At 58.2% G+C, this 14,008-nt stretch overlaps 1 protein-coding gene across 3 annotated transcripts in view; it reads right to left on the reverse strand.

Annotated features, from left to right (window-relative positions):
- Positions 1-7,851: 7,851 nt before the first annotated feature.
- FAM20A (FAM20A golgi associated secretory pathway pseudokinase) overlaps positions 7,852-14,008 on the reverse strand; it is a 255,523-nt gene continuing 249,366 nt past the window's right edge. For all 3 annotated transcript variants that reach the window (XM_073660368.1, XM_073660367.1, XM_073660369.1), the window contains exons 10-11: positions 9,036-9,095; positions 7,852-8,177 (exon numbers count right to left, since the gene is read on the reverse strand). In XM_073660368.1, the coding sequence (XP_073516469.1) occupies positions 7,913-8,177; positions 9,036-9,095 (325 nt within the window). In that variant the 3' untranslated portion in view covers positions 7,852-7,912. The remainder of the gene's footprint in view (positions 8,178-9,035; positions 9,096-14,008) is intronic.

Here is a 14,008-nt window from a genome sequence, read left to right on the forward strand (position 1 = left end):
AAGCGGATCTTATACACCAGAGGGAGGGGCGACGGGGCTGGCTGTAATACACCAGAGGGAGGGGTGATGAAGCGCATCTTATACACTGGGGGAGGGGTGACAGGGCCGGCTCTTATACACTGGGGGGAGGGGTGACAGGGCCGGCTCTTATACACCGGGGGGAGGGGTGAGGAAGCAGCTCTTATACACTGGGGGAGGGGTGATTAAGCGGATCTTATACACCAGGGGAGGGGTGATGAAGCGGATCTTATACACCAGGGGAGGGGTGATGAAGTGGATCTTATACACCAGAGGGAGGGGCGACGGGGCTGGCTGTAATACACCAGGGGGAGGGGTGATGAAGCGGATCTTATACACTGGGGGAGGGGTGACAGGGCCGGCTCTTATACACTGGGGGATGGGTGATGAAGCTGATCTTATACACTGGGGGAGGGGTGACAGGGCCGGCTCTTATACACTGGGGGGAGGGGTGACAGGGCCGGCTCTTATACACTGGGGGGAGGGGTGATGAAGCGTCTCTTATACACTGGGGGAGGGGTGACAGGGCCGGCTCTTATACACTGGGGGGAGGGGTGATGAAGCGGATCTTATACACTGGGGGGAGGGGTGACAGGACCGGCTCTTATACACTGGGGGAGGAATGATGAAGCGGATCTTATACACTGGGGGAGGGGTGATGAAGCGGATCTTATACACTGGGGGAGGGGTGATGAAGCGGATCTTATACACCGGGGGAGGGGTGATGAAGCGGATCTTATACACCAGGGGAGGGGTGATGAAGCGGATCTTATACACTGGGGGAAGGGTTGATGAAGCGGATCTTTTGCACTGGGGGAGGGTTGATGAAGCGGATCTTATACACTGAGGGAGGAGTGATGAAGCGGATCTTATACACTGGGGGAGGGGTGATGAAGCGGATCTTATACACTGGGGGAGGGGTGATGAAGCGGATCTTATACACTGGGGGAGGGATGATGAAGCGGATCTTATACACTGGGGGAGGGGTGATGAAGCGGATCTTATACACCAGGGGAGGGGTGATGAAGCGGATCTTATACACCGGGGGAAGGTGTGATGAAGCGGATCTTATACACCAGGGGAGGGGTGATGAAGCGGATCTTATACACTGGGGGAGGGGTAATGAAGAGGTTCTTATACACTGGGGGGAGGGGTGATGAAGCGGATCTTATACACTGGGGGAGGGGTGATGAAGCGGATCTTATACACCAGGGGAGGGTTGATGAAGCGGATCTTATACACCGGGGGAGGGGTGATGAAGAGGATCTTATACACTGGGGGGAGGGGTGATGAAGCGGATCTTATACACTGGGGGGAGGGGTGATAAAGCGGATCTTATACACTGGGGGAGGGGTGATGAAGCGGATCTTATACACTGGGGGAGGGGTGATGAAGCGGATCTTATACACTGGGGGAGGGGTGATGAAGCGGATCTTATACACTGGGGGAGGGGTGATGAAGCGGATCTTATACACTGGGGGAGGGGTGATGAAGCGGATCTTATACACCGGGGGAGGGGTGATGAAGCGGATCTTATATACCAGGGGAGGGGTGATGAAGCGGATCTTATACACCAGGGGAGGGGTGATGAAGCAGATCTTATACACTGGGGGAAGGGGTGATGAAGCGGATCTTTTACACTGAGGGAGGAGTGATGAAGCGGATCTTATACACTGGGGGAGGGGTGATGAAGCGGATCTTATACACGGGGGAGGGATGATGAAGCGGATCTTATACACGGGGGAGGGATGATGAAGCGGATCTTATACACTGGGGGAGGGATGATGAAGCGGATCTTATACACTGGGGGAGGGGTGATGAAGCTGATGTTATACACTGGGGGAGGGGTGATGAAGCTGATCTTATACACTGGGGGAGGGGTGATGAAGCGGATCTTATACACTGGGGGAGGGGTGATGAAGCGGATCTTATACACTGGGGGAGGGGTGATGAAGCGGATCTTATACACTGGGGGAGGGGTGATGAAGCGGATCTTATACACTGGGGGAGGGGTGATGAAGCGGATCTTATACACCAGGGGAGGGGTGATGAAGCGGATCTTATACACCAGGGGAGGGGTGATGAAGTGGATCTTATACACCAGAGGGAGGGGCGACGGGGCTGGCTGTAATACACCAGAGGGAGGGGTGATGAAGCGCATCTTATACACTGGGGGAGGGGTGACAGGGCCGTCTCTTATACAATGGGGGGAGGGGTGACAGGGCCGGCTCTTATACACTGGGGGGAGGGGTGAGGAAGCGGCTCTTATACACTGGGGGAGGGGTGATGAAGCGGATCTTATACACCGGGGGAGGGGTGATGAAGCGGATCTTATACACCAGGGGAGGGGTGATGAAGCGGATCTTATACACTGGGGGAAGGGTTGATGAAGCGGATGTTTTGCACTGGGGGAGGGTTGATGAAGCGGATCTTATACACTGAGGGAGGAGTGATGAAGCGGATCTTATACACTGGGGGAGGGGTGATGAAGCGGATCTTATACACTGGGGGAGGGGTGATGAAGCGGATCTTATACACTGGGGGAGGGATGATGAAGCGGATCTTATACACTGGGGGAGGGGTGATGAAGCGGATCTTATACACCAGGGGAGGGGTGATGAAGCGGATCTTATACACCGGGGGAAGGTGTGATGAAGCGGATCTTATACACCAGGGGAGGGGTGATGAAGCGGATCTTATACACTGGGGGAGGGGTAATGAAGAGGATCTTATACACTGGGGGGAGGGGTGATGAAGCGGATCTTATACACTGGGGGAGGGGTGATGAAGCGGATCTTATACACCAGGGGAGGGGTGATGAAGCGGATCTTATACACCGGGGGAGGGGTGATGAAGAGGATCTTATACACTGGGGGAGGGGTGATGAAGCGGATCTTATACACTGGGGGAGGGGTGATGAAGCGGATCTTATACACTGGGGGAGGGGTGATGAAGCGGATCTTATACACCAGGGGAGGGGTGATGAAGCGGATCTTATACACCAGGGGAGGGGTGATGAAGTGGATCTTATACACCAGAGGGAGGGGCGACGGGGCTGGCTGTAATACACCAGAGGGAGGGGTGATGAAGCGCATCTTATACACTGGGGGAGGGGTGACAGGGCCGTCTCTTATACAATGGGGGGAGGGGTGACAGGGCCGGCTCTTATACACTGGGGGGAGGGGTGAGGAAGCGGCTCTTATACACTGGGGGAGGGGTGATGAAGCGGATCTTATACACCAGGGGAGGGGTGATGAAGCGGATCTTATACACCAGGGGAGGGGTGATGAAGCGGATCTTATACACCAGGGGAGGGGTGATGAAGTGGATCTTATACACCAGAGGGAGGGGCGACGGGGCTGGCTGTAATACACCAGGGGGAGGGGTGATGAAGCGGATCTTATACACTGGGGGAGGGGTGACAGGGCCGGCTCTTATACACTGGGGGATGGGTGATGAAGCGGATCTTATACACTGGGGGAGGGGTGACAGGGCCGGCTCTTATACACTGGGGGGAGGGGTGACAGGGTCGGCTCTTATACACTGGGGGGAGGAGTGATGAAGCGTCTCTTATACACTGGGGGAGGGGTGACAGGGCCGGCTCTTATACACTGGGGGAGGGGTGATGAAGCAGATCTTATACACTGGGGGGAGGGGTGACAGGGCCGGCTCTTATACACTGGGGGAGGAATGATGAAGCAGATCTTATACACTGGGGGAGGGGTGATGAAGCGGATCTTATACACTGGGGGAGGGGTGATGAAGTGGATCTTATACACCGGGGGAGGGGTGATGAAGCGGATCTTATACACCAGGGGAGGGGTGATGAAGCGGATCTTATACACTGGGGGAAGGGGTGATGAAGCGGATCTTTTACACTGGGGGAGGGTTGATGAAGCGGATCTTATACACTGAGGGAGGAGTGATGAAGCGGATCTTATACACTGGGGGAGGGGTGATGAAGCGGATCTTATACACTGGGGGAGGGGTGATGAAGCGGATCTTATACACTGGGGGAGGGATGATGAAGCGGATCTTATACACTGGGGGAGGGATGATGAAGCGGATCTTATACACTGGGGGAGGGGTGATGAAACAGATCTTATACACCAGGGGAGGGGTGATGAAGCGGATCTTATACACTATGGGAGGGGTGATGAAGAGGATCTTATACACTGGGGGGAAGGGTGATGAAGCGGATCTTATACACTGGGGGAGGCGTGATGAAGCGGATCTTATGCACCAGGGGAGGGGTGATGAAGCGCATCTTATACACTGGGGGAGGGGTCATGAAGAGGATCTTATACACTGGGGGGAGGGGTGATGAAGTGGATCTTATACACTGGGGGGAGGGGTGATGAAGCGGATCTTATACACTGGGGGAGGGGTGATGAAGCGGATCTTATACACTGGGGGAGGGGTGATGAAGCGGATCTTATACACTGGGGGAGGGGTGATGAAGCGGATCTTATACACTGGGGGAGGAGTGATGAAGCGGATCTTATACACTGGGGGAGGGGTGATGAAGCGGATCTTATACACTGGGGGAGGGGTGATGAAGCGGATCTTATATACTGGGGGAGGGGTGATGAAGCGGATCTTATACACTGCGGGGAGGGGTGATGAAGCGGATCTTATACACCAGGGGAGGGGTGATGAAGCGGATCTTATACACCAGGGGAGGGGTGATGAAGCGGATCTTATACACCAGGGGAGGGGTGATGAAGCGGATCTTATACACTGCGGGGAGGGGTGATGAAGCGGATCTTATACACCAGGGGAGGGGTGATGAAGCGGATCTTATACACCAGGGGAGGGGTGATGAAGCGGATCTTATACACCAGGGGAGGGGTGATAAAGCGGCTCTTATACACTGGGGGAGGGGTGATGAAGCGGATCTTTTACACTGGGGGAGGGTTGATGAAGCGGATCTTATACACTGAGGGAGGAGTAATGAAGCGGATCTTATACACTGGGGGAGGGGTGATGAAGCGGATCTTATACACTGGGGGAGGGGTGATGAAGCGGCTCTTATACACTGGGGGAGGGATGATGAAGCGGATCTTATACACTGGTGGAGGGATGATGAAGCTGATGTTATACACTCGGGGAGGGGTGATGAAGCTGATGTTATACACTGGGGGAGGGGTGATGAAGCTGATCTTATACACTGGGGGAGGGGTGATGAAGCGGATCTTATACACTGGGGGAGGGGTGATGAAGCGGATCTTATACACTGGGGGAGGGGTGATGAAGCGGATCTTATACACTGGGGGGAGGGGTGATGAAGCGGATCTTATACACTGGGGGAGGGGTGATGATGCGGATATTATACACTGGGGGAGGGGTGATGAAGCAGATCTTATACACTGGAGGAGGGGTGATGAAGCGGATCTTATACACTGGGGGAGGGATGATGAAGCGGATCTTATACACTGGGGGGAGGGGTGATGAAGCGGATCTTATACACTGGGGGAGGGGTGATGATGCGGATCTTATACACTGGGGGAGGGGTGATGAAGCGGATCTTATACACTGGAGGAGGGGTGATGAAGCGGATGTTATACACTGGGGGAGGGGTGATGAAGCGGATCTTATACACCAGGGGAGGGGTGATGAAGCGGATCTTATACACTGGGGGGAGGGGTGATGAAGCGGATCTTATACACTGGGGGGAGGGGTGATGAAGCAGATCTTATACACTGGGGGGAGGGGTGATGGGGCGGATCTTATACACTGGGGAAGGGGTGATGAAGAGGATCTTATACACTGGGGGGAGGGGTGATAGGACGGATCTTATACATTGGGGGAGGGGTGATGGGGCGGATCTTATACAGTGGGGGAGGGGTGACAGGGCCGGCTCTTATACACCAGGGGAGGGGTGATGGGGTAGATCTTATACAGTGGGGGAGGGGTGACAGGGCCGGCTCTTATACACCAGGGGAGGGGTGATGAAGTGGATCTTATATACTGGGGGAGGGGTGATGAAGCGGATCTTATACACTGGAGGGAAGGGGTGATGAAGCGGATCTTATACACTGGGGGGAGGGGTGATGAAGAGGATCTTATACACTGGGGGAGGGGTGATGAAGCGGATCTTATACACTGGGGGAGGGGTGATGAAGCGGATCTTATACACTGGGGGAGGGGTGATGAAGCGGATCTTATACACTGGAGGGAAGGGGTGATGAAGCGGATCTTATACACTGGGGGGAGGGGTGATGAAGAGGATCTTATACACTGGGGGAGGAGTGATGAAGCGGATCTTATACACTGGGGGAGGGGTGATGAAGCGGATCTTATACACTGGGGGAGGGGTGATGAAGCCGATCTTATACACTGGAGGGAAGGGGTGATGAAGCGGATCTTATACACTGGGGGGAGGGGTGATGAAGAGGATCTTATACACTGGGGGAGGAGTGATGAAGCGTATCTTATACACTGGGGGGGTGATGAAGCAGATCTTATACACTGGGGGGAGGGGTGATGAAGCGGATCTTATACACTGGGGGAGGGGTGATGAAGCGGATCTTATACACTGGGGGAGGGCTGATAGGTCGGATCTTATAAACTGGGGGGAGGGGAGATGAAGCGGATCTTATACACTGGGGGAGGGGTGATGGGGAGGATCTTATACACTGGGGGAGGGGTGATGAAGCGGCTCTTATACACTGGGGGAGGGATGACAGGGCCGGCTCTTATACACTGGGGGGAGGGGTGACAGGGCCGGCTCTTATACACTGGGGGGAGGGGTGACAGGGCCGGCTCTTATACACTGGGGGGAGGGGTGAGGAAGCGGCTCTTATACACTGGGGGAGGGGTGATGAAGAGGATCTTATACACTGGGGGAGGAGTGATGAAGCGGATCTTATACACTGGGGGAGGGGTGATGAAGCGGATCTTATACACTGGGGAGAGGGGTGATGAAGCGGATCTTATACACTGGGGGGAGGGGTAATGAAGCGGATCTTATACACTGGGGGAGGAGTGATGAAACGTATCTTATACACTGGGGGGGGGTGATGAAGCAGATCTTATACACTGAGGGGAGGGGTGATGAAGCGGATCTTATACACTGGGGGGAGGGGTGATGAAGCGGATCTTATACACTGGGGGGAGGGGTGATGAAGCGGATCTTATACACTGGGGGAGGGCTGATAGGTCGGATCTTATAAACTGGGGGGAGGGGAGATGAAGCGGATCTTATACACTGGGGGAGGGGTGATGGGGAGGATCTTATACACTGGGGGAGGGGTGATGGGGAGGATCTTATACACTGGGGGAGGGGTGATGAAGCGGATCTTATACACTGGGGAGAGGGGTGATGAAGCGGATCTTATACACTGGGGGGAGGGGTAATGAAGCGGATCTTATACACTGGGGGAGGAGTGATGAAACGTATCTTATACACTGGGGGGGGTGATGAAGCAGATCTTATACACTGGGGGGAGGGGTGATGAAGCTGATCTTATACACTGGGGGGAGGGGTGATGAAGCGGATCTTATACACTGGGGGAGGGCTGATAGGTCGGATCTTATAAACTGGGGGGAGGGGAGATGAAGCGGATCTTATACACTGGGGGAGGGGTGATGGGGAGGATCTTATACACTGGGGGAGGGGTGATGGGGAGGATCTTATACACCAGGAGTAGACAATGGAAGTGATGAAAAACCTGAATTGCTGGATGCAGATGCGGGCACAGTGCCTTTTTTGCGTGTGGCTGCGATGTGTGGCCCCTGCCGTGCCATCCTCACTTGGACATTGCTGGTCTGATAGCAGCACTGGGGGTCCAGCTACATCTGGTCACATCATCACTTTCCCAACCAGAAATGTCTGGATTCATAATTTTTTATTAGTGTCCATAGATTTACAGCCATCATGGAGAACATGGGGTCATCTTTGGGTGCTGGGGCGCTGGGGTGTCCTCCGCAGAGGCCGACGTGTGCCTTTGATCAGCACGGCCTCCTCCCCAAAGGTCCGCACGCACTGCTGCACGACCTCCAGAACCTTCTGCAGCCGCCGGTCCAGAGCAGTCAGGTGCGGCTCTGCAAGGACAGCGTTCAACGGGTCCGCCCTCAAAGACTCCCGCATCACATCACTCAGCCGATACTCGGGCACCGCCAGGAGGTTCAGACGCTGCCACGTGTCGTCCTTCACCCTGCCAGACAGGTCCACAAAGGGTGTATCAAACCATAACAATGCAACGCCCCAATACTGAAACCCCGGGGTGAGGACACTGTGTGACCCCATAACAATGTAATGCCCCAATACCGACACCCCAGGGTGAGGACACGTGTGTGACCCCATAACAATGTAACACCCCAATACTGACACCCCAGGTGGAAGACACTGTGTGACCCTATAATAATGTAATGCCCCAATACCGAGACCTCGGGGAGAGGACACTTCTGTGACTCCATAACAATGTAACGCCTCAATACCAACACCCCGGGGTAAGGATACATGTGTGATCCCATAACAAAGTAACACCCCAATACCAACAACCCGGGATGAGGACATGTGTGTGACCCCATAACAATGTAATGCACCAATACCGACACCCTGGGGTGAGGACATGTGTGTTATCCTATAACAATGTAACGCCCCAATACCGACACCCCGAGGGGAAGACACGTGTGTGACCCCATAACAATGTAATGCCCCAATGCTGACACACCAGGGTGAGGACACATGTGTGACCCCATAACAATGTAATGACCCAATGCTGACACCCCAGGGTGAGGACACATGTGTGACCCCATAACAATGTAACGCCCCGATACCGACACCCCGGGTGAGGACATGTGTGTGACCCCATAACAATGTAACGTCCCAATACCGACACCCCGGGGTGAGGACACATGTGTGACCCCATGATGATGTAATGCCCCAATGCCGACACCCTGTGATTGCTGTGTGATCCCCCATTACATATCCTCGCACTGTTGTCCCACTTCTGCCCTTGGACCCAGGTCAGGGTGGGCCATGTCTGCCCTTCGTGGCCCCCATTACTTACAGGCAGCACTGGTACAGAGGTGCTAGGATGGAAATCTCATCGTGTGAATGCCGCCCAAACCTGTAAGACACAGAGTTGCGTATAATGTGATGTGTACAAGGACCCCTTTAAATCAGTAGCTCATGTCACCCCCATTAGATTTCTGTTGGGAAGGCTCACAATCACATGTGGCACCAAGAGTATGAATACGGAGGAGGGGCCCATGGTGTGAATATGGGGGAGAGAGGGCCGAGTGTGTTGGTACGGGGGGAGAGGGCCCAGTGTGTGGGTACGGGGGAAGAGGGCCCAGTGTGTGGGTACGGGGGGAGAGGGCCCAGTGTGTGGGTACGGGGGGGAAAGGACCCAGTGTGTGGGTACGGGGGAAGAGGGCCCAGTGTGTGGGTATGGGGGAAGAGGGCCCAGTGTGTGGGTATGGGGGGAGAGGGCCCAGTGTGTGCGTACGGGGGGGAAAGGACCCAGTGTGTGGGTACGGGGGAAGAGGGCCCAGTGTGTTGGTACGGAGGGAGAGGGCCCAGTGTGTTGGTACGGAGTGAGAGGGCCCAGTGTGTGGGTACGTAGGGAGAGGGCCCAGTGTATGGGTAAGGGAGGAGAGGGCACAGTGTGTGAGTACGGGGGGAGAGGGCCCAGTGTGTGGGTACGAGGGAAGAGGACCCAGTGTGTGGGTACGGGGGGAGAGGGCCCAGTGTGTGGATACGAGGGAAGAGGGCCCAGTGTGTGGGTACGGGGGGAGAGGGCCCAGTGTGTGGGTACGAGGGAAGAGGACCCAGTGTGTGGGTACGGGGGGAGAGGGCCCAGTGTGTGGATACGAGGGAAGAGGGCCCAGTGTGTGGGTACGGAGGGAGAGGGCCCAGTGTGTTGGTACGGGGGAAGAGGGCCCAGTGTGTGGGTACGGAGGGAGAGGGTCCAGTGTGTGGGTACGGGGGGGAGGGCCCAGTGTGTGGGTACGGGGGAAGAGGGCCCAGTGTGTGGGTACGGAGGGAGAGGGCCCAGTGTGTTGGTACGGGGGAAGAGGGCCCAGTGTGTGGGTACGGAGGGAGAGGGCCCAGTGTGTGGGTACGGAGGGAGAGGGCCCAGTGTGTGGGTACGGAGGGAGAGGGCCCAGTGTATGGGTACGGGGGGAGAGGGCCCAGTGTGTAAGTACGGGGGAAGAGGGCCCAGTGTGTGGGTACAGGGGGGAAAGGACCCAGTGTGTGGGTACGGGGGGAGAGGGCCCAGTGTGTGGATACGAGGGAAGAGGGCCCAGTGTGTGGGTACGGAGGGAGAGGGCCCAGTGTGTGGTACGGAGGGAGAGGGCCCAGTGTGTGGGTACGGGGGAAGAGGGCCCAGTGTGTGGATACGAGGGGAGAGGGCCCAGTGTGTGGGTACGGGGGGAGAGGGCCCAGTGTGTGGGTACGAGGGAAGAGGACCAAGTGTGTGGGTACGGGGGGAGAGGGCCCAGTGTGTGGATACGAGGGAAGAGGACCCAGTGTGTGGGTACGGGGGGAGAGGGCCCAGTGTGTGGGTACGAGGGAAGAGGACCCAGTGTGTGGGTACGGGGGGAGAGGGCCCAGTGTGTGGATACGAGGGAAGAGGGCCCAGTGTGTGGGTACGGAGGGAGAGGGCCCAGTGTGTGGGTACGGAGGGAGAGGGCCCAGTGTGTTGGTACGGGGGAAGAGGGCCCAGTGTGTGGGTACGGAGGGAGAGGGCCCAGTGTGTGGGTACGGAGGGAGAGGGCCCAGTGTGTGGGTATGGAGGGAGAGGGCCCAGTGTATGGGTACGGGGGGAGAGGGCCCAGTGTGTGAGTACGGGGGAAGAGGGCCCAGTGTGTGGGTATGGGGGGGAAAGGACCCAGTGTGTGGGTACGGGGGGAGAGGGCCCAGTGTGTGGATACGAGGGAAGAGGGCCCAGTGTGTGGGTACGGAGGGAGAGGGCCCAGTGTGTGGGTACGGAGGGAGAGGGCCCTGTGTGTGGTACGGAGGGAGAGGGCCCAGTGTGTGGGTACGGGGGAAGAGGGCCCAGTGTGTGGATACGAGGGGAGAGGGCCCAGTGTGGGTACGGGGGAAGAGGACCCAGTGTGGGTACGGGGGAAGAGGACCCAGTGTATGGGTACGGGGGGAGAGGGCCCAGTGTGTGGGTACGGAGGGAGAGGGCCCAGTGTGTGGGTACAGGGGAAGATGGCCCAGTGTGTGGGTACGGGGGAAGAGGGCCCAGTGTGTGGGTACGGGGGAAGAGGGCCCAGTGTGTGGGTACGGAGGGAGAGGGCCCAGTGTGTGGGTACAGGGGAAGATGGCCCAGTGTGTGGGTACGGGGGAAGAGGGCCCAGTGTGTGGGTACGGGGGAAGAGGGCCCAGTATGTGGGTACAGGGGGAGGGCCCAGTGTGGGTACGGGGAAAAAGGGGCCAGTGTGTGGATACGGGGGAAGAGGGCCCAGTGTGTGGGAACGGGGGAAGAGGGCCCAGTGTATGGGTACGGGGGAAGAGGGCCCAGTGTGTGGATACGGGGGAAGAGGGCCCAGTGTGTGGATACGGGGGAAGAGGGCCCAGTGTGTGGGTACGGGGAAAGAGGGCCCAGTGTGTTGATACGAGGGAAGAGGGCCCAGTATGTGGGTACAGGGGGAGGGCCCAGTGTGGGTACGGGGGAAGAGGGCCCAGTATGTGGGTATGGGGGAAGAGGGCCCAGTATGTGGGTATGGGGGGAGAGCCCAGTATGTGGGTATGGGGGGAGGGCCCAGTATGTGGGTATGGGGGGAGGGCCCAGTATGTGGGTACGGGGGAAGAGGGCCCAGTGTGTGGATACGGGGGAAGAGAGCCCAGTGTGTGGATACGGGGGAAGAGGGCCCAGTGTGTGGATACGGGGGAAGAGGGCCCAATGTGTGGGTACGGGGGAAGAGGGCCCAGTGTGTTGATACGAGGGAAGAGGGCCCAGTATGTGGGTACAGGGGGAAGAGGGCCCAGTGTGTGGGTACAGGGGGAAGAGGGCCCAGTGTGTGGGTACGGGGGAAGAGGGCCCAGTATGTGGGTACGGGGGAAGAGGGCCCAGTGTGTGGGTACGGGGGAAGAGGGCCCAGTGTGTGGGTACGGGGGAAGAGGGCCCAGTGTGTGGGTACGGGGGAAGAGGGCCCAGTGTGTGGGCACGGGGGAAGAGGGCCCAGTGTGTGGGTACAGGGAAAGAGGGCCCAGTGTGTTGATACGAGGGAAGAGGGCCCAGTATGTGGGTACGGGGTAAGAGGGCCCAGTGTGGGTACGGGGTAAGAGGGCCCAGTGTGGGTACGGGGGAAGAGGGCCCAGTATGTGGGTACTGGGGAAGAGGGCCCAGTGTGTGGGTACGGGGGAAGAGGGCCCAGTGTGTGGGTACGGGGGGAGAGGGCCCAGTGTGTGGATACGAGGGAAGAGGACCCAGTGTGTGGGTACGGGGGGAGAGGGCCCAGTGTGTGGGTACGAGGGAAGAGGACCCAGTGTGTGGGTACGGGGGGAGAGGGCCCAGTGTGTGGATACGAGGGAAGAGGGCCCAGTGTGTGGGTACGGAGGGAAGAGGGCCCAGTGTGTGGGTACGGAGGGAAGAGGGCCCAGTGTGTGGGTACGGGGGAAGAGGGCCCAGTGTGTGGGTACGGAGGGAGAGGGCCCAGTGTGTGGGTACGGAGGGAGAGGGCCAAGTGTGTGGGTACGGAGGGAGAGGGCCCAGTGTATGGGTACGGGGGGAGAGGGCCCAGTGTGTGAGTACGGGGGAAGAGGGCCCAGTGTGTGGGTACGGGGGGGAAAGGACCCAGTGTGTGGGTACGGGGGGAGAGGGCCCAGTGTGTGGATACGAGGGAAGAGGGCCCAGTGTGTGGGTACGGAGGGAGAGGGCCCAGTGTGTGGGTACGGAGGGAGAGGGCCCAGTGTGTGGTACGGAGGGAGAGGGCCCAGTGTGTGGGTACGGGGGAAGAGGGCCCAGTGTGTGGATACGAGGGGAGAGGGCCCAGTGTGGGTACGGGGGAAGAGGACCCAGTGTGGGTACGGGGGAAGAGGACCCAGTGTATGGGTACGGGGGAAGAGGACCCAGTGTGTGGGTACGGAGGGAGAGGGCCCAGTGTGTGGGTACAGGGGAAGATGGCCCAGTGTGTGGGTATGGGGGAAGAGGGCCCAGTGTGTGGGTACGGGGGAAGAGGGCCCAGTGTGTGGGTACGGGGGAAGAGGGCCCAGTGTGTGGGTACGGAGGGAGAGGGCCCAGTGTGTGGGTACAGGGGAAGATGGCCCAGTGTGTGGGTACGGGGGAAGAGGGCCCAGTGTGTGGGTACGGGGGAAGAGGGCCCAGTATGTGGGTACAGGGGGAGGGCCCAGTGTGGGTACGGGGAAAAAGGGGCCAGTGTGTGGATACGGGGGAAGAGGGCCCAGTGTGTGGATACGGGGGAAGAGGGCCCAGTGTGTGGGAACAGGGGAAGAGGGCCCAGTGTATGGGTACGGGGGAAGAGGGCCCAGTGTGTGGGTACGGGGGAAGATGGCCCCGTGTGTGGATACGGGGGAAGAGGGCCCAGTGTGTGGGTACGGGGGAAGAGGGCCCAGTGTGTGGGTACGGGGAAAGAGGGCCCAGTGTGTTGATACGAGGGAAGAGGGCCCAGTATGTGGGTACAGGGGGAGGGCCCAGTGTGGGTACGGGGGAAGAGGGCCCAGTATGTGGGTACGGGGGAAGAGGGCCCAGTATGTGGGTATGGGGGGAGGGCCCAGTATGTGGGTATGGGGGGAGGGCCCAGTATGTGGGTATGGGGGGAGGGCCCAGTATGTGGGTATGGGGGGAGGGCCCAGTATGTGGGTATGGGGGGAGGGCCCAGTATGTGGGTATGGGGGGAGGGCCCAGTATGTGGGTACGGGGGAAGAGGGCCCAGTGTGTGGATACGGGGGAAGAGAGCCCAGTGTGTGGATACGGGGGAAGAGGGCCCAGTGTGTGGTTACGGGGGAAGAGGGCCCAGTGTGTGGGTACGGGGGAAGAGGGCCCAGTGTGTTGATACGAGGGAAGAG

This window comes from Phyllobates terribilis, unplaced genomic scaffold (assembly GCF_046119375.1).
Source record: "Phyllobates terribilis strain yellow unplaced genomic scaffold, ASM4611937v1 Scaffold_25__1_contigs__length_18738178, whole genome shotgun sequence".
NCBI classification, from domain to species: domain Eukaryota; kingdom Metazoa; phylum Chordata; class Amphibia; order Anura; family Dendrobatidae; genus Phyllobates; species Phyllobates terribilis.